Source organism: Octodon degus, unplaced genomic scaffold (genome assembly GCF_000260255.1).
Source record: "Octodon degus isolate 3935 unplaced genomic scaffold, OctDeg1.0 scaffold00123, whole genome shotgun sequence".
Classification (NCBI taxonomy): Eukaryota; Metazoa; Chordata; class Mammalia; order Rodentia; family Octodontidae; genus Octodon; species Octodon degus.
The window spans coordinates 4688313-4705794 of record NW_004524699.1 but is presented as its reverse complement, the minus strand read 5'-3'; the positions used below and the strand labels follow the sequence as shown (position 1 = coordinate 4705794).

Below are 17482 nucleotides of genomic sequence, written 5' to 3'. Positions count from 1 at the left end.
TGCTTGGAATGCCAGTGTGCTGAGCTCACACCTGTGGCGTCCGCCTTCCTCAGGGAGCTGCTGCCAGTTCTGCAGCGAGGCTCTGGCCAATGACATGGAAGTGACAAATTTGCAAGGCCCTCTAGAAAGCCTCCTTAGAGAAAAGGCACAACTACCAATTCCCATGGTCCCTGCCAGCTGGGACAGTCATGAGGGCTAGAGGCAGAGGGGCCGCTCTGACTCACCAGGTGGGATCCACATACATCCCTCACCACTGAAAATGTCAGAGCAGCCTTTTGCTGTCTCTCTCTGTATTTCTTACACATGAAAGTGGAAAAGTTCATTTAGAGGTACCAGCATTGAACACAGGAAGTGCTGAGCTACACCTCCAGCCTAATTTTTCTTATTTTATTTTATAATAGGGTCTTAAGTTGCCCAGGCTGGCTTCAAACTTGGGGTCTTCCTGCCTCAGCCTCCCAAGTAGCTGGGATTAAGGGTATGCACTGGCACATCTGGTCCAAAGGTGTTTTTTTTTTTTTTTTTTTGCAGTACTGGGGATTAAACTCAGGACCCTGCTCTTGCCAGGCAAGCGCTTAGTCTACTGAGCTATCTCCCAAGCCCCTCAAAGTTATGTCTTTAAAAAATCACTACAATTTTGGGTTTTCTAGCGCTGACCCAATGAGAGAAAATATTCTTTGTAGGCTCTCCGGGTGTGCAGTCCACTTCTGGCATGATGGCTGAACGGCAGTTTTTGAGATGGCTCTCTGTAGGCACAGGCACGCACCTGGCTTGGGCATCCTTACAGGCCTAAGAGAGCGGAGTGGGGTGCAGAGTGATGCGTCTGAGGAAATTCCCTGGGCAGAGTCAGGAGGGAGTGAAATTGGTCAGGTGGCCCTGAGCCAGGGTCACTACCAAGGGCTGGAGAGCGAGCCAGTCCAGAACCTAACGTTTCCATGGCAAAGGTGCCCACTCATCACATACTCACTCTGTGACTACATCAGTCTGCCTCAAGCATGGAGGGCAAGTATTTCAAAACCTCCCTGGACTCAGAGAAGTGAACTGGCCAATGTCACTCAGCTAACAAGTGGCATTCATGAAGGGGTTGAAATGGCAAATGACGCTGCTCATGCACGGACAAAAGTAACCTGGTTTTGAAACATTTTTTCACACACCGCCCCCATCTCCCTAACAAGTGATGAGCCTGAAGCTGCTGCCAGAGCCGCCTCTGTGCACAGGTGCTGCTGTGCCTGACACCGAGATGCTCCTCCTACTGTGGGGCGGCACAGCAGTCCCGGGCTATGTCATGGCCAGGTCCAGAGGAATGCGGCCAGTCACAGCCTTGCCACCAACTGCTGTTCAGCTGCCCTTGGGCTCCCACCCGGCACGCTGTAATTATTAGCGGGAGTAGCATGCAGAAAGCATCCAGTAAACAGGGCTGCCATTCCTAGAGGACTCAGCGGTGAGTGCAGTGGTGTCCGACCCTCCCTGTCTTGACTGACACTGGCTAGAGAAGCTTCTGCTAAGAGCTCCGGGCGCGGCCTGTTCTCCAGGCACTGGCCTGCTTCTCCCTGGGGGAAAGGCTCTGGTCACACTGGTGTGGCCCAGCCACCTGTGCATGCTGAGCCCACACGCCACCCTCCGTTGCTGCTGCCCACTACAGCTGTGGGCTCTCGTTGGTGGCCCTTGGTCCTTTCAGGTGGCAAGGGCCTGGGCTAGCTTTGCTCACCACTGTCTCCAGTGCTGCCACACAGATGTTTTTGTTAAAGCATTTCTCAAACAAACAAATAGCTGAACTTCTACAGCTCCTCACCATGAGGAGCCTTGTTCTATCTAAAATACTTTTAAAACAATTGTGGAAAAGTTACTTGCTCTCAGACACTGGTAAGTAAGCTCAAATTCTGTTAACACGCTCTCTCTTTTTACCCAGGTCACTGTGAAAACAGAGAGACGTTTTTCTTTCAGCTGTCCTTCACCTGACACCACAGTGCTATAAATTCCACAAAGAATCTACCTAGAAATTTTACAAAGCTTGTGTAGACTCAGTCTCCCTCTTTCATCTGTCTGAGTTTGTTTTGAACATCTCATCAGAATCAGTTTGGGAGAAGGAGATCTAAACAATGTACCTGTAAAAAACCTTGAAAACAACATTTCCAGAAGACCAGCCAGGAACAGCAAGGGCTCCGCTGAGGAAGTATGACTTGGGACACAATGCACCCTGCCCTGGGAGAGCAAGAAGCCTCCGTGAGGACCTAATGGGGTGATGGAAGTGACCGTGCTCCAGATTCCAGAGGGCACTGTCAGGTCCCTTGGGCCACACCCTTTGGACTCACTGCTCAGAGAGTAGACAACCCTGTCACTTACTGGGAGCAAGTCACAGCAGCCTCCCCTTATGGGGTCCCTTTAGAAGCTCTGGGTCATGCCAAGCAATGCCTTTCCAGCCCTGCCTCTGAGGCTTAAGCCCTTCAAGGTCCTTGTTCTGTTTCCCAGGGCTCCTGAGGACTGTGGCACCAAGGGAACCCCATCGCCTAGATGAGTGGGCAGGAAGCTCTCCTGACCTAGACTAATAACCTTAGCTATAATTTCAGGTTGCTGAGTGAAGAGGAGATAGTCCCACCTGGGCTGAACTCATACAGCACACGGCACGCACCGCTATCAAGAATGACAGAGATCAATCCTAGTTTGTGGACTTGGCTCAGATCTTCCGGCCACACCGTGGGGGCTGCACTTTACTATACCTGGGCATGGTGAGTCCAGCAAGGCACTGGGCAGCTAGGGGAACTGTGAAGGGCCACAGGCTGAGGGGGGGCTGGTGGCCAGGCCCCATGCCAGCCCCTCTGCTGTGCACCGCGCCCCTGCCCCTGCCCACAGTGCTGCCCTCCATTCTCTCCCTCCTCAGCCAGAAACTCATTTCTTAATGAGGGTCTGCCCTCTAGTCCTCGGCTTCTCCCCTGCTGTGGGTCTCAGTCTTCGCTATGGGCTGGGCCCTGAGCAGTAACTAGTTCTACAGCAGGCTATCTCACACAGATACAGCCCAATTCTTCCTCTCCTACCCAGCACCCTGTAAGTCTCTAGAGATGGACAGAAGCAGCTGATCCACGGGGAATTCTGCTAACTACTGATGCAAAAACAGCCCCCAAGCTAGGCCTGGTGGCATGCACCCGTCATCCCAGCACTGAATGCTCCAGGGCTGGGGGACGGCATCGCAGTGGGACAGAGCATGCCCATTTCAGTGGTCTGGCAGCACCTGTAGACCCTGCACCCATACCTTCACTCCATCCAGCACAGCCTTGATGACGCCCTTCACAGTCGTTACCATCTCCTTGTCCTCTGAGTTCACACCTTCCAGCATTACCTGGTCTGACCACCGGATGAGGTTGGCGAGACTCTGGTATACTCGGCTGTAGCAGGACGACAGGGCTGAGCTAGAGCCAAGAGAAAAGAGAACGTTAAAAATGAATCTAAAGGGGCTGAGGAGATGGCTCAGTAGAATAAGTGCTTGCCTGGTAAGCACAGGGGTCTGAGTTCAATTTCTGGTTCTGCCAAAAAAAAAAAAAAAGAATCTAAAGCACGATATCACTTCAAGATAACATGGGGCCTGGTGAGATGGCTTAGAACAAGCTTAGCAAAGCACAGGGACCGCGGTTCAATCCCCGAGCACCACATGCCAGTCAGCCCCGCCCCCTGGTGGGCTGAGCTGGCCACACACACACAAATAAAATTAAAAAAAAAAAAGATAACATGGGCACAGAACCAGTTTTTTGGGGGCCAATGTGCATTTATCAATATATATTTTTCTTTTCTTTTCTTTTTGAGACAGGTCTTCCTGTGTAGCCCAGGCTGGCCTTGAACTCTCAGCCTTCTGAGTGTTGGGATTACAGGCATGCAGTACCACACCCAGCCAATATTTCCTTCAAGAAGATCCATGCTTCCCTTTTGGGGTAGTGTAGGGAATTGAAACCAGGTGCGCCCCGCCACTGAGCTACACCTCCAGCTTTTTTTATTTTGAGACAAAGTTTCCTAAATTGCCCAAGCTGGGCTCAAACCTATGACCTTCCTGCTTCAGCCTCCTCTGCCAGGATTGCAGGTGTGCACCATCATGCCCTGTTCCACACTTCCTTTCAATAAACAACCTTTTAAAATTTTTATCTCCCCAAAATGTAGAAATTCTATCACAAGCTCTTCCAGCCCCACATCCCTGCCCAAGACTCTGAGGCCATGTCTGGGCAGCGCCGGCTCCCCTGCTCCAGCTGAGTACCACTGACTGGGTCAAAACCCATGCACTTCTTGGCACAAATCAGACTAAAGCTACTTAGGAGGGTCGTAAGGAACCGGCCAGTTTGTCTGTTGTTTCTTTAATGGTGCTGGGACTCAAACCTAGGGCCCTGCCTGCACAGTCTCGGTCCCTGCACTGTCTCCTGGCTAAGAAATTGTAATGGGCACAGCCACACTTGAGACAGAGAGAGCTGTGTCTATTAGACACTCTTCCACGCCCACCCAGCTTGGAGTCGCTGGCAAGGAACATGCTCATGAAGGGAGTTCTGAATGGGGCGAGGTGGCTGGACGAGGTGGTGGGGGTGGGTGAGGGCTGAGGGCATGTGCATATACACCAGCGAGATGTGCCTGCTCCAGCTACATCGTGAGGCCAGGACACAAAACACAAGCCTGAGTACCTTGGGATGCTTCAGAGATGGGAAAGAGCAGCCAAAGCACATAATTTTTACATCTTCCACCTATTTTTAAATAACTAAGGACAACTTTCCTCTGGAAAGGGTTACCTTTCTATTCTAAACCACCCGGGCCAGGTGCACCCAGCCAAACACTCACACATCCAAGTTCAGCAGAACTGCAGGGGAGGAGCCCAATGGCCAGTTTCATGGAAAGAAAGAGAGATACTGCTTTATCACCGAGAAGCAAACCAGGCTTTGCTGCTGAGTTCTGAGAGCCGTTCATCAAAGCTCAGCCCCATAGGGCTGACTGAGCACTAAGGCATCTTGAGAACTGAACAGCTCCCCGAAATGCTCCTGCCAGGCTCGTACTTGAGATTTAGCTCATGCTACTGAACTCTGTAGACTGAACAAGCAGCATGGAGCAAGCAGCTCACTAACCTCACAGGAGAAAACTCACTTTAGCAGGAAAGACTCAAACCATAGCTTCCCTGGGCGAAATCTCCACCTGCCTGGGGATCCCTGCCAGCATGTCACCATTCGTGCTCTAATGGAGTCCCTGGGCTCTTCTGGCTGACCACCAACGCAGCTGAGGACTCTCTTGGCAGGACCCGATGGCCTGCCACAGGGCGCCTAAGTGATGTCTGGTGACTGGCAGGAGGTGCTGGGAGAAAGGTGCCCGATCAACTGGACAGCTGCCAATGAGCAGCAAAGTGGTGGCTACATTTCACGGCAGTGGAGACCTGCCTTGGGCACCCTGCGGACAGCTGGGTAGACTCAGGGGATATGAAAAGTCCCCTTTCCCAGTGTGCCCCAAACCCAAGAGCTTGCGAGCCTCCTGGGGCAGCAGGCCAGGACTCACCTCTGCTGGACCCGCGGGTCGGTCTGCACCAGGGGCAGGATGGCCTCCAGCACCTTGCTGGCTGACCCCGGGAGCATCTCCAAGACCTTCTTATCGATGGCCATTTTGTCCACAATGGTCTTAAAGTAGCGCAAGGCACTGACCACTTCCTTTTCTTTCTCTTCTAGCCAGCTTAGGTTCTGAAAGGAAATGTTAAGCATAAGGAGGGAGGGGAAGATTAAAGGGAGCTGTTTTGAAAAAATAAAATTTCCTGTAATCTGGCTTGAGAGCACTGGGAATTGAACAGGCTGCAGAAACCAAGCTAGTGGCTTTGTGATGGCTGGGACCAGCAGGCCGAAGCCAGGCCTGAAGAAAGTAGGGGTGATGCTCAGCCCCTTCTGGCACCTGGGTCCCTGACAGTCTCTCCTCCCTGAGCTCGCCAGCCATGCCCAGACAGCAGCACCGGGCCCATCCGGTGGGTGAGGTCTGGTCTGTGGCCAGTGGGGGAGGCAGGGGTCACGCCTGGTGCACACAGTGAGGCAGGTCTAGAATCACCCCATGGCCCTCCATGGAACCACACTATTGCTATTCTCCAGGGCCCCAGAGCTCAAGGCTGGGAGGCCCCACTCGCTCCTGGCTTTGCTTTCCCAGCACAGCCCCTCTCCCCACTCTTTCCACCCTGACTGCAGGACAGGACCCTTTGTTCCTCTTCCCCAGCCTCCCTCTCGAGTGGCCCCAGCTAGTGGTCAGGGGTGGGCAATCGAGGAGGACCGACTGAGTACAGAAGACCACAGGGCACGATTTCCTTCAGTTTAATGGGTGACGGGCCAGCGCAGAGGAAGAGGGTGTGTATGGGGAAGCAGCCACCCGGGCTCTGCGGGGCCCAGGAGTGTAAAGAGACGCAAGCAAGGCCAAAGGAGTGAGAAGGTACCTTCCAGGAAAAGGTAATTGAAACAGTAGCATTTAAGTGCATAAACATGACATAAATATGAAAGGTGGTTATGATTTTCTTTTGTTTGTATTTTTGAGACAAAGTCTTGCTTTGTATTCAGGCTGGCCTTGAACTCACTATGTAGCCCAGGCTGGCGTCAAACTTGGAGCAATACTCCTGCCTCAGTCTTCCCAAATGTTGAGTATAGCATGTGTCAACAAGCCTGGCTCAAAAGTGGTTAGGATTGTGAATGCTAACCTTCCTTTTAAAATGATAGCGGATACTGCTTTAAATAAGAAATTCCATATTTCATAGGAACATCAATAGAAAAACTACAAATGAACAGGATCAACAGCTTCCCCTGCCTCCCTCCAAGTGGCCTTCAAGGTACACGAGAGCAGCTTCCCTGGCAGACAACCTCCCAAGTTCCTCATGGCTCTTCTGTGGACTCCCCCCACCCCCGAGGCGTCCTGAAGGCCCCAGAAACAGCCCAGGGAGAGCGCGCCCCTCCTGCTGTCGCGGGTCCTCTGCCCTGGCCCTGCCTCTTCTCACTACCTGATGCGTTCACTCCCTACCTTCTCTGAGGGGCCAGGCACTGCTTCCCCACCTACTGGGCAGGAGCGCGGCTGGGCAAGAAGGCCAAGGAGGCAGGCCATGTGATGCCCACAGAGCTAACCAGAGCCACAGTTGGTCTGGAGGAAGAAAAGACAGATGCTGCCATCCTGGGACACCAGGAGTGCCAGAAGCCTGCAAGAATAACACTCAGCACAGGAACAGGAACCATTCTGAGATGTGTCTCTGCATATGTTGACCCAGGGGTGGGGGGGTAGGAGGCAGGGGAGCACTCGAAAGCCAAGGGACTTCAGCGGGAATAGACTGGCAACAGACTCTTCCTGTCCTTACAGAGAACAAGGCAGACAGGTGAGAGCTGGGCCGACCAATGACTTAGCTAAGTCATGCAGCAGCCAGTCCACTCCCAAATACAGTCTCGGGGGCTGCACCTTCCCTCAGCAGCTAAGCTGCAGCCCAGGTCCAAAGGGCTCTCAGGACAATACCCATACCCAGAACTCACTCACTGTGGCTGTACTAAGGGTGCTCGGATACAGAGCTCACAGCAGCCCTGGTGTCCACCAGCACACCCTCTGGCCCCTGTTACCCACAGTCCTCATCGTTTTGTCAAGTCCAGGAGGCCACCAGTCCTGGGAGGACGGGCCATGCTGGGCTCCCTCCCTGCCTGTGTCACTACCAGGTCAGCACAGAGTGGAAGGGATGTGAGTAAAGATGGCTCCTACCATTTAACAAAGCTGCAGCGAGCCAGAGCCTATGCATCTGCTGGCAGGAGAGAATGGAAGCTCTGCGAGGGAGAAGCGAGGCCAGCGCACAGCTGCTGCTTGCTGGGAATCCCAAGGGGCCCGCTGAGCTTGTGTTTTGTGGGTGCCCTCTGGTCTGGGGCCACAGCACACCATGGGGCAGCCTCGATCACTTCACAGGTTGTGCTGGGTCTGGAACCTGAATTTGGTCTATTTGATGCTAGAGGTTGGGGAGTTGAGGGGAAAGGACACTCAAGATGTCCTGGAAGAAGCAAAGAAATACACTAGTAAGCCCCAGTCCCCAGCGCTATGTCACAAATGAGTAGGAGGCCCACATGGGAAAATCAGGGACACTTTCCTGACAAGTGTCAGTGTCACCTTGACATGGCTGTGGTTTACAGTCAGGGCAAAAGATCTGGCTGTCCCCAGCCACTTGTCCACTCGCATCGCAGGTGGCTGTGCAGACCGCACGGATGTACAGTGCCACTCAGGACCCTGCCAGGACAGCGCACCACACGGCTGGAGGTGGGGGGCTCGCAGAGGGCCGAGCCTGGCCAGGCAAGGGGCCCAGCCCAGGCTCCCCCCTGATGTGCTCCACAGACGGCAGAGCCTCCGCAGGCCTCTGCGCCACCTCTGGATGGCCCCAACTCCATCCTGCGCGGCCGTTAGCTCTGACGCTGTCTGTGGCTAAAAGTCCCTCTAACACTGCAGCTCGCAGGGGGCTCGTTCATAGCACCGAAAAGTTCACACAGTGCCTCTGCATGGATACAAAGGCCACACAATGCGACGGGAGAGCAAGACCAGCCCGGGCTACAAATGAGCTCAGCTGCACAGCGAGGCCCTGTCTCAGGGCCGGAGAGACGCCTCAGTAGAGTAAGCGCTTGCCTGGCAAGCGCAGGGTCCAGAGTGCAATCGTTTCAAATAGATTAAAAAACAAAAAATTAAGAACTCCGGCTGGGTGTGGCAGCACATACCTACAACCCTAGCACTCGGGAAGCTGAGGCAGGAGGACTGTCTGAACTACAAAGTGAGATCCTGTCTCAATCTTCCCCCTCCCTAAAAGAACTCTGTTTCAGTAACAGGGTAGTTAGTGTTCATCAGCTGCATAACACTGATGGCTGGACAACAGCCCCGGGGTAAATGATCACCAGAGGATGAAGGGTCTATTTCTCAATAAAGCTTATTTTATTTTGCTTGTTAAATTTATTTGCATGTATAGTAGTACATCGGGATTAATGCTTACAACTGTGAGGTGCTGAAAGTAAACTCTGGCTTTCTTTATTGAAGGAAGGGACCACAGCGAGAATTCAGGCTCTGACACAGCAGCCTGCATTCAGATCTAACCACTGCCTTTTTGCTGTGTACGCTGGCTCAGTGCCTCACTAAAGACGCAGCTTCCTTTCTAGTAAAGCGGCCTCTCCCTGCCAGGGAGTGAGAGCCAGTGCAACGCGCCTGACGCAGGCTGGGCGAGGCCCCGCCAGCGTGGGCGACCCCAGTGCCCTGGCTCTGAGGGCTCCCAGTCTTGCAGGCAGACGGTGAGTGCACCTCTCGGTGCGCAACATGCTCCTCTCCTGAGCCACTGCCATTGCCTCGGCTGTGCCCAGCGGGAGACTCGCCCCCCTCCCCGACCCTGCTGGGTCCAACAGCACACCCAGCCCAGACCCAGCCAGGGACCCTAAGCCTTCATCGGGCTCTGGTGCTCTCTGCAGACAGGGAGGTTTGGACCCACTCTGCTTCTGTCCACAGCCCCACGGGACTCTCCTGAACACTTCAGCCCCCAGCTGCCCCCCAGCCAGACACAGAGACTGCGAAAGGTGCTCTTCCAGCCCAAGCCACAGGCCAGGGTTCTGCGTAGAAGGCAAGGCAAACCCCAGCGTTCTTAAGTCACACTGACCTTCTGCCTCTGAGACCTGGAAGCCACAGCACTGGTGGACATAAATTCTACTGCCTGCTGCTCCAGATCCAAGGGGATAGGGTAGCCCTCTGGTAGAAATCTGTCTCTTGCCTCCTGGAAGAGAGGAAACCTGGATTCCTACAGAGCTTGAAATGGCCGTTGTAGGTTGCAGGGAGGGTCAACGACAACCAATAGCTGTTTCGACACATCTGGCTTGGCCGGCCCTGCTGGCGTCACTCGTCCTAGAGGGCCTCTTTGGCTGGGCTTGGAGGGTTCTCCCATTAAGGGCACAGGCCTCTGGAGCTGAACAACGGGCGTTCTGGATATCACAAACCTCCCTGTGTGTGAGTACGCCCCAGGGGAGGAGGGCCGTAGGGTGCAGGCGGCACCCAGGGTGTGACCACGGCCCACGGCTCACCGAGGGAGACAGCAGGGCAGGAGAGACCTCCTAGCCCCTGGCTGGACTCTGGTGCAGGCACTCACCATCCTAAGGGCCCTATTTCAGGATACAGAAGGCCCCGAGGGCTGCACTCAAACACCCAAGCTCACACTACCAGGTGTGGCCGGGGAGGGAACACCCAGAGGCAGCTTACTTTGTTGGCAGGCTTCTCCGGGATCTTCACGGACACCTCAGTTGGCTTGCCCTTCTTCGATGGCGTCCTCTTGATTTTGGGAGAGTGGAATTTGTCCATCAGCTTCATGGTGAAGGAGGAGAGGTGAGAGCGCTGAGAGTCTGAAAACAGAGGGCACCGCTGTGAGAGGGCAGCCACGAAGCTGTGACCCCTGAGCTCCCAAGGGCATGGAGAGGCCCCGCCCCATCTCCAGACAGCCGGGCACTCGGGGGAGAGAGAACAGACCCAGGAACACATCCTGCCTTCCGGACTCCAGCTTCTGCAATTTCTAGCAGGGCAGGTTGCTCAGAATTGTGCACTTAGAAAGTGGCCAAGACGGGCAGGGAAAAAGCACTTGTGAACACATCTAAGTGTCCTTCACGAGCCCACAGGATGGCCCAGCCAGGGTCCAGGGGGCCTCACTGCAAGGAAAGCGTCCAGGCAGATCACAGCAAAGGGCATAAGAACTAGTGCTCCTAAGCTGACTGCCTCATTCTTTGGGGCAAGAAACTGCACCAAAAAACCAGGCAGGGGGAAAGGAAAGAAGGGACAAGAAAAATGAAAAAAGAGAATTAAAGGGAAAAAACGGAGGCAAAGCTTTTGTAAATAAGGAGAAGATGGGCCAGGGAGGTAGCTCAGTGGCATAAGCACCTGCCTGGCAAGCAAAGTCCTGAGTTCGAAAAGAGGGGTTGAAGGGAGAGGAAGGGAGTAGGGACAAGAGCAGCAAGCTGTATTGTGTAGAGGTCCAAATGCCCTATGATGCATATAATCACTGTGTATAGCTAAAGCGTACTTTCCCCCAGAAGAAAATGAGTAAATAAATTTTGACAAGCCAGCTCTAGAGCCGGCAATGGGGACTGAACTGGAAGCAGCACCCCACTGCCATGGGCAGGGGCAGAAGACTGGAAGGTCTCCCCGCAGGTCCCAAGGAGACCGGAAGTCCGCTCTCGTCACTCTGGCCTGACACCGCACTCTGTGGGGTGAGAGACAGAACAGAAGGCACCCTGATGGGAGGGGTGTTAGGAAGCTTCCTCTGCTTGCACACAGCGTGATCTTCCATGCGGTGCACCTCAAGCAATCTGCACAGCTGTTAATACCGGGGGGAGGATGGCGCTCAGGGCCGCAGTGCCTGCCTACCATACAGGTGGCCCTGGTTCAGTCCCCAGCACCGCAAAACTAAACAACCTACAAATGTTTACAAGTACTATAAGTACTAAAAGTTAGTAAGGTCCCAAGATGTGAATCAATACATAAACAGCAAACATATTTCTATACAGTAAAAGTGAACATTCTGAAATGGAATTCAGAGAGTTTCGTTTGTAATATCACCCAAAAAGAGACATTTAGGCACAAATTTAACAAAAAATGTCAGGGGCTGGGATATAGCTCAGCAGCACAGCACCTGCTTGGCAAGCATGACTTCAATTCCCAGGACAAAAAAAGAGCAATATTTACACACCGAAAACTACAAAATATTGCTGAAAAAAAAAAAATAGAGACGAGTTAAGGAAATGGAAAGGCATGTCCACGGCGCAAAAGGCTGACACTATGCTTCCCGTGCTCAGTGAGGACAGCTCGCAGTCTCTGAGAACTCCAGCCGGCGCTACCCTGATGCTAAGTTCAGTGGAAAGAAGGCAATTCGAGAGCATCCCGAGCAGGCTGGGAGAAGCGGCTGGACGACTTGCACCGCCATTCAAAAGTGAACCACCAGAAAGCCACACTACTTGAGGCTCTCTCTGGTGCTGGCACAGAGACAGACGCACGGCTCAGTGGCACCGAACTCAAGGAGCAGAAATAAACCCACATGTCTGGCAACTGGCTTTGAAAAAAAGGCCAGGAATACTCAGCAAGGAAAAGAAGAGCAGGCGCAAGAAACGGTGCTGGGAAAGCCAGACAGCCATGAGCAAGGGTGGATGTGGACCCTATTTTGTATCACATACAAAATGAACTTACAATGAATCAAAGACCTAAACGTAAGAGTTAAAGCCAAAACACTGGAGTGCTTGTGGCCTGGGATCCGGCCATGGCTTCTAAGAGGGGACTTGGGCAGACCGAGCAGCAAAAGTAGACACACATACAGTGAGTTTCATCAAAGTCAACAATGTTTGTGCTGCAAATGACAGCAACAGGCGGTGGAGAGACAACCTGCCAGGTGGGAGAGTATCTGTAAATCATGTGTCAGACAAGGGACTTCTAGACAGGAATTAGGAGAACTTGGCTGAAGATGTAGTTCTGTGGTAGGACATTTGCCTAGCACACATGACACCCTCCCTGGGTTCAATCCCAAGTACTGAAAAAAACAAAATAAAACAAAAAAACCAGGACAAAATAAAAAATATTTACAACTCAACAATAGATAAGTGGCCCACTTTAAAGTGAATAGAAACCACAGATACTTCTTCAGAGAAGATGCACAAACTGGCAGTGAGCAGAGGGAAAAGACGGCCACCTTCACTCTGAAGGGAAATGTGGATCAAAGTGTAATATGTCACAGGTAAGCGAGAGAGACAGGGAAGCCAAGTGTTGCTGAGGATTGGAGGAACTGCAGGCCTCCCCCACTGTCAGTGGGGGTGTAAAACGGTGCCGCTGAGCTGGGAAGTATCTGGCAGTTCCTCATACGATTTCCAAACAAGGCCCAGCAATTCATCCCCAGGTATACATTGCAGAGAAATGAAAATCTAGCTCCAAGAGACCTGTACCAAAAAGTTCACAGCATCATTTTTTTTTGCGGAACCGGAGATTGAACTCAGGCCCTCGTGCTTGCCAGGCAAGCACTTATTCTACTGAGCTATCTCCCCGGCCCCAGCATCATTTTTTTCTTATGTCCAAATGTTCACAAATGAATAAAATGTGGTGTATCTATGCAATGGAATAATATTTGGCCATGAAAAAGAGACTATACACCGACACATACAACAACATGAATGAATCTGGAAAATACTATGCGAGGTGTGGTAGCCAGTCATGAAAGACCACCTGTTGTATAACTCAATTATTTTTTATTTTAACTCCCCCAAGGATTGTAAATGTGCTGTTTGTGTCTGTTTCCGCAGTACAAACATGGTACCTGGTCTATAGATACTCAGTAAACACTCAAGAAAATGAACAAATCAACAAAGTGAACCCCCCCCCCCCGGGGTTTTTTTTTTTTTTTTTTTTTGCCACTTTTAGCAACAGCAGCAGTTCACAGAACATACTTAATGTTGGCTCAAAATCAAAGAACAAAACACTATCCTGTAAAACAGAAGGTTTTTTTGTATTTAGTACAGGGTCTACAGGGTCTCACTACACAGATCGGACTCACAGTGATCCTCCTGTGTCCAGCCTCCCGAGTGCTGAGACTGCAGGCATGAACCCTAGGGCGGGCCCACCATGGCATGCCCCCTGCCCCGTCACTGAGCCTGCCTAAGCAGGTGCTTTAGTCTGCTGAGCTATCTGGTCGGCCCTGGAGTTTTAAAAATAAAATAGCACTCCAAAATTTCTAGCAATTTATTACTTAAAAACAAACAACTATGAATAAGTGTCGTATGACCCCCCACTAACAAAAAGTAAAGGACACAGCACCTCATACTGCAGGACTGGGCCTGCCTGCCACTGCTGTGTGCGCCGTACACGGCAGAGTCCACTCCCTGGGCCAGGGCTTGGCAGCTGCCAGGCAGAGCCCACAGCTGAGCCTGCCCTCTGCAGCGATCAGGGGCGCAAAGCTCTCCGGACCGACGGGAGATGGCCGGACTGACACCACTTCACAGCTGGGTGCTGGCAGGTGCCATAAGAGCTGCTTCACCCACCGGGGGCGGCTTGGGGGTGGTGGCTGCAGCATCCCTGGGACTCTGAGGTGGCGTTAGTACACCTCTACCCCACCCCAACAGGTGGGCCTCACTTACCGTCCAGGCTTTCTTCTTTCTGCTTTAACATTACCTGGACTTCTAGTTCCACGGAGGCTAAAGGGAACCCTGGGGGCAGCCCGCATAGAGGGTGCCCTTCTAACTCTCAGTGCTTTGTCTTGAAGACAGGGCTGAAGATGTGTATCATCCTGGAAATGGCCTTGGAGTACAGGGGACACTGCTGGGGTCACATGTGCCACAGCTGCCCTTGGGATTTGTATTCCCTGTGCTAGTGCTATGGGGCATGATGCTCACTTAGCCCCAGCTCCCCTCCAGCCATACCTGCAGAGGGACACAACTCAAACGCAACAGCAACTGTGTGGCCAGCATTTCTGGGACATCTGTAAGATGATGTCATCTATTCAACACTTTCTCATAAAGTCGGCTCAGCACAGTGCATGCACTGCTGACCTGTCCTTACTCCACAATGGGCGCGTCAGATGTGAACACCGCACCCCACCCAAGCTCAAGCCAAGGGGAATCTGGGCTTGCCCAGGTGCCTGGTCCACAGTACCTCCTAGCACAGGGAGCTCAGCCCGCTAGTCCTGTGGACGGGTAGCAAGGTGGCCCACACACTGAACTCTTAGTGCCTCTCCAACCGCTCACCGAAGAAACACTCTTCCTGTACTGCCCGGGCTTGGGCAGCTTCACCAGCCATGCCCCTGCTAGACCTCAAATCTTTTCACCCTGGAAAGGTGTAGGAAATTATGCTGCAGAGCTCATAACTGTCTTTTGAAGGATTTTCCAAGAGTGAAATTACTACAAAATTTTGAAACTTCATGCATACGCATGAGTCACAGAGGAGGAGTCAGATCCATACACCTACCACCAGGACTGTCAGAGAGAACTCTACGCGGATGGCAGGCTCTGCATCCTCACTACAACTGCAAGACAGCCCCGCAGAGTGTCTCTGGGGCTGCAGGAGCACAGCCCCGCGCTCCGAGGAGCCTCACACTCTTCCCTGCCTGCTCTGCAGCAGCCCGCCCTCTCACAGGCTGACGGACCTATGTTTTCACTTTTGGGGCTCCTAAACTTCCTCCACATCTCCTAGGGACACAGGCCCATGTTCTGAGTGGGGCTGCTGGGCTGTGCACTGGGTGTTACCTTCCAGACACCATTGTGGGACTCCATGTCACGGCCCTGCCTGCAAAGACGGCAGACCTGCCTGCGCCTAGGGCAGTGACAAGCGCCACTCCCCAAGCTCTCCTCCCTGGTGGGACAGACCCCTCCACTGGCGAGTCTTGGGGTGACCTACATGTCTGGGAGAGAGACTTGGAAGGTCACTGGCAAACGAAGCTTCGCGGCTCGCCGCTGGCCAGGGTGGTGTTTACTCCCATAAAGGTCAGACTGCCCCGGACTAATCTGCTAGTCATTTGTTCCAGAGGAAGGAAGAGTAACTCACATGACATCACATACTACTTTGGTGTCAATGCCCATGGTGTCACCAACAGCCACTGTCTCGGGCAGCACATGGGCTGTAGATCCTCTCCTTACAGAGACAGTGGCAGGGCGGAGGGCACCACGGCTGCACAGAACCATGTCCCAAAGCAACCAGTTTCTCCCTCAGGGATCTGCCAGGAGCCAATTCCTCAACCCTAGACTTCCTACTCACCCTGGGCCAGGCCCAATGACCTCTGCCTGTTGCTGGCAAATGTGCGCGTCAATTGTGTTTCCTTCAGATGGCGCTCGGCCTGGCAGCTGGGGTCCCAACTTAGCAGTGGGCCTGTTGGGGGCTTAGCTTTGCCCTGTGAGGGAGGGAGTCTCTAAGTGCCAGCCACTCAAGATCACAAGGTCAAGGTCACAGAGAACAGCATTTGCAGGCAGCCCCAGAATGATGGTGGCCGAACTTGAGAAACCCCAGGGCTGTGCGTTTGCTTAGAGACTTTACAGACAGTGCCTTAATCAGCACCTCCCACTTTCCAGGCGCCTAAGACAGCTGGAGTGCACAAGTGACAAGAGGACATTAGAAAGATTGTTATGGCCGCAGGGGGTGGGCCGCAGCCTGGCTTGCTGTGACCTTGGCCACTCACCTGGACCTACTTTTCCCAACTTCTCTCCCGCCTCTCCCTGCCCAGTGAGCAGGCACAACAGCAGACCCTTCCTTGAGTGCTAAGGGAATTAGTGTGAGCCTGTGTCGTATGTGGAGCCGAGGGACCCATCTGCAACAAAGCCTTCATAAATGCCAGCCGTGATTGTCATCTGATAACGTCACTGTCTCTGCCAGCACTTAATAAGGCAAGAGCTAAAAATAGCCCAAGCTAAGCCGGGCCAAAAGCAACCTGGTGTTTCATTTTTTCCTAACAATTTCCACATTACAAGATCCTGCTTTGCTCGATATAGAACTATTCACATTAGAACAGAAGGGAAGCATGACTTGAAGTTTTGTAATAGCAAAGGCTCTCTGACATGAAAATCTGCTTGTATTATATCTGTTCATAAGTGCTGATGCCTCCAGACACTGCTAATGGAAATACCGAGTGTAGCATTATTCTTTCTCAACAATAAAAGTTAAAATGACTTCAGAGAATTCAAGTGTTCAATATATCAAAATCCTCCTTACTCTGAATATGACAGAGTGCAACGCATGTCCTTGCTAGCTCTTCAATGAGCAGTACCTGGTGGACACCCTCCCGCGTGAGCTTTCGAGGGACTGAACTGTGATTGCTGGAGGCGCTGTGCTGTCTTCTCCAGACGGACAGAGACTTCTGATTCCAGCTCTCCGCATGACGCCGGCGCTCTGCGCCCTTGCCCAGCAGCACAGGACCCAGGAAGGGGGCTGTGAGGTTGCAGAGGACAACAGCAGGAAGTCTGAGGAAGTGGGCTGGCTGCCCTCCTGCCGGCAGAGCCCAAGAGGAGAGAGGTGCAGGGAAGGGCTGGGCCCATGGGGCCTGCCACCCGACTGAGCCAGGCTTCTGCTCAGATCTGGGCTCCAGGCTCACAGAGCCGCCGGCTTCCCTCTCCTTGCATAACTGGGAAGGGTTAAGGACACGCTCAGAATTGCAGGCACCTTCCTAGAGACGCAGATGATACCTGAATCTCCAGCAAACACCTGCCAAGGTGTTTTACACCATCTGCCATCAGGAAATAATAAATTAAAGCCACACAGAGATACCATTGCACACACACTTGGGTGAAAGAGAAAACGTGTGGCAATAGGCCCCGGCGAGGATAACAGCAAGGCAGCCTACCTGCCACTGCTAGGCGCGCACCCAAGAAAAGCCCGTGGGCTCGCAGGAGCTCCGTGGCAGCCACCCCCTCCGCCTGCAGCAGCACTGGCCATGCGACCCACTGCTCTGACCCTGGGCTGTGGGTTGGCCATGCGACCCACTGCTCTGACTCTGGGCTCAGGGTTGGCCATGCGACCCACT

General features: G+C 53.0%; 1 protein-coding gene across 9 annotated transcripts in view; it reads right to left on the bottom strand.

Annotated features, from left to right (window-relative positions):
* The window catches only part of Rapgef1 (Rap guanine nucleotide exchange factor 1), an 86824-nt gene that overhangs the window by 37335 nt on the left and 32007 nt on the right, over positions 1 to 17482 (bottom strand). For 7 of the 9 annotated variants that reach the window (XM_023700272.1, XM_023700274.1, XM_023700273.1 and 4 more), the window contains 4 exons: positions 10213 to 10352; positions 9620 to 9733; positions 5506 to 5684; positions 3245 to 3401 (listed from right to left, as the gene is read on the bottom strand). In XM_023700272.1, coding sequence (XP_023556040.1) covers positions 3245 to 3401; positions 5506 to 5684; positions 9620 to 9733; positions 10213 to 10352 — 590 coding nt within the window. The remainder of the gene's footprint in view (positions 1 to 3244; positions 3402 to 5505; positions 5685 to 9619; positions 9734 to 10212; positions 10353 to 17482) is intronic. The other 2 variants (XM_023700276.1, XM_023700278.1) reach the window with 1 other exon arrangement.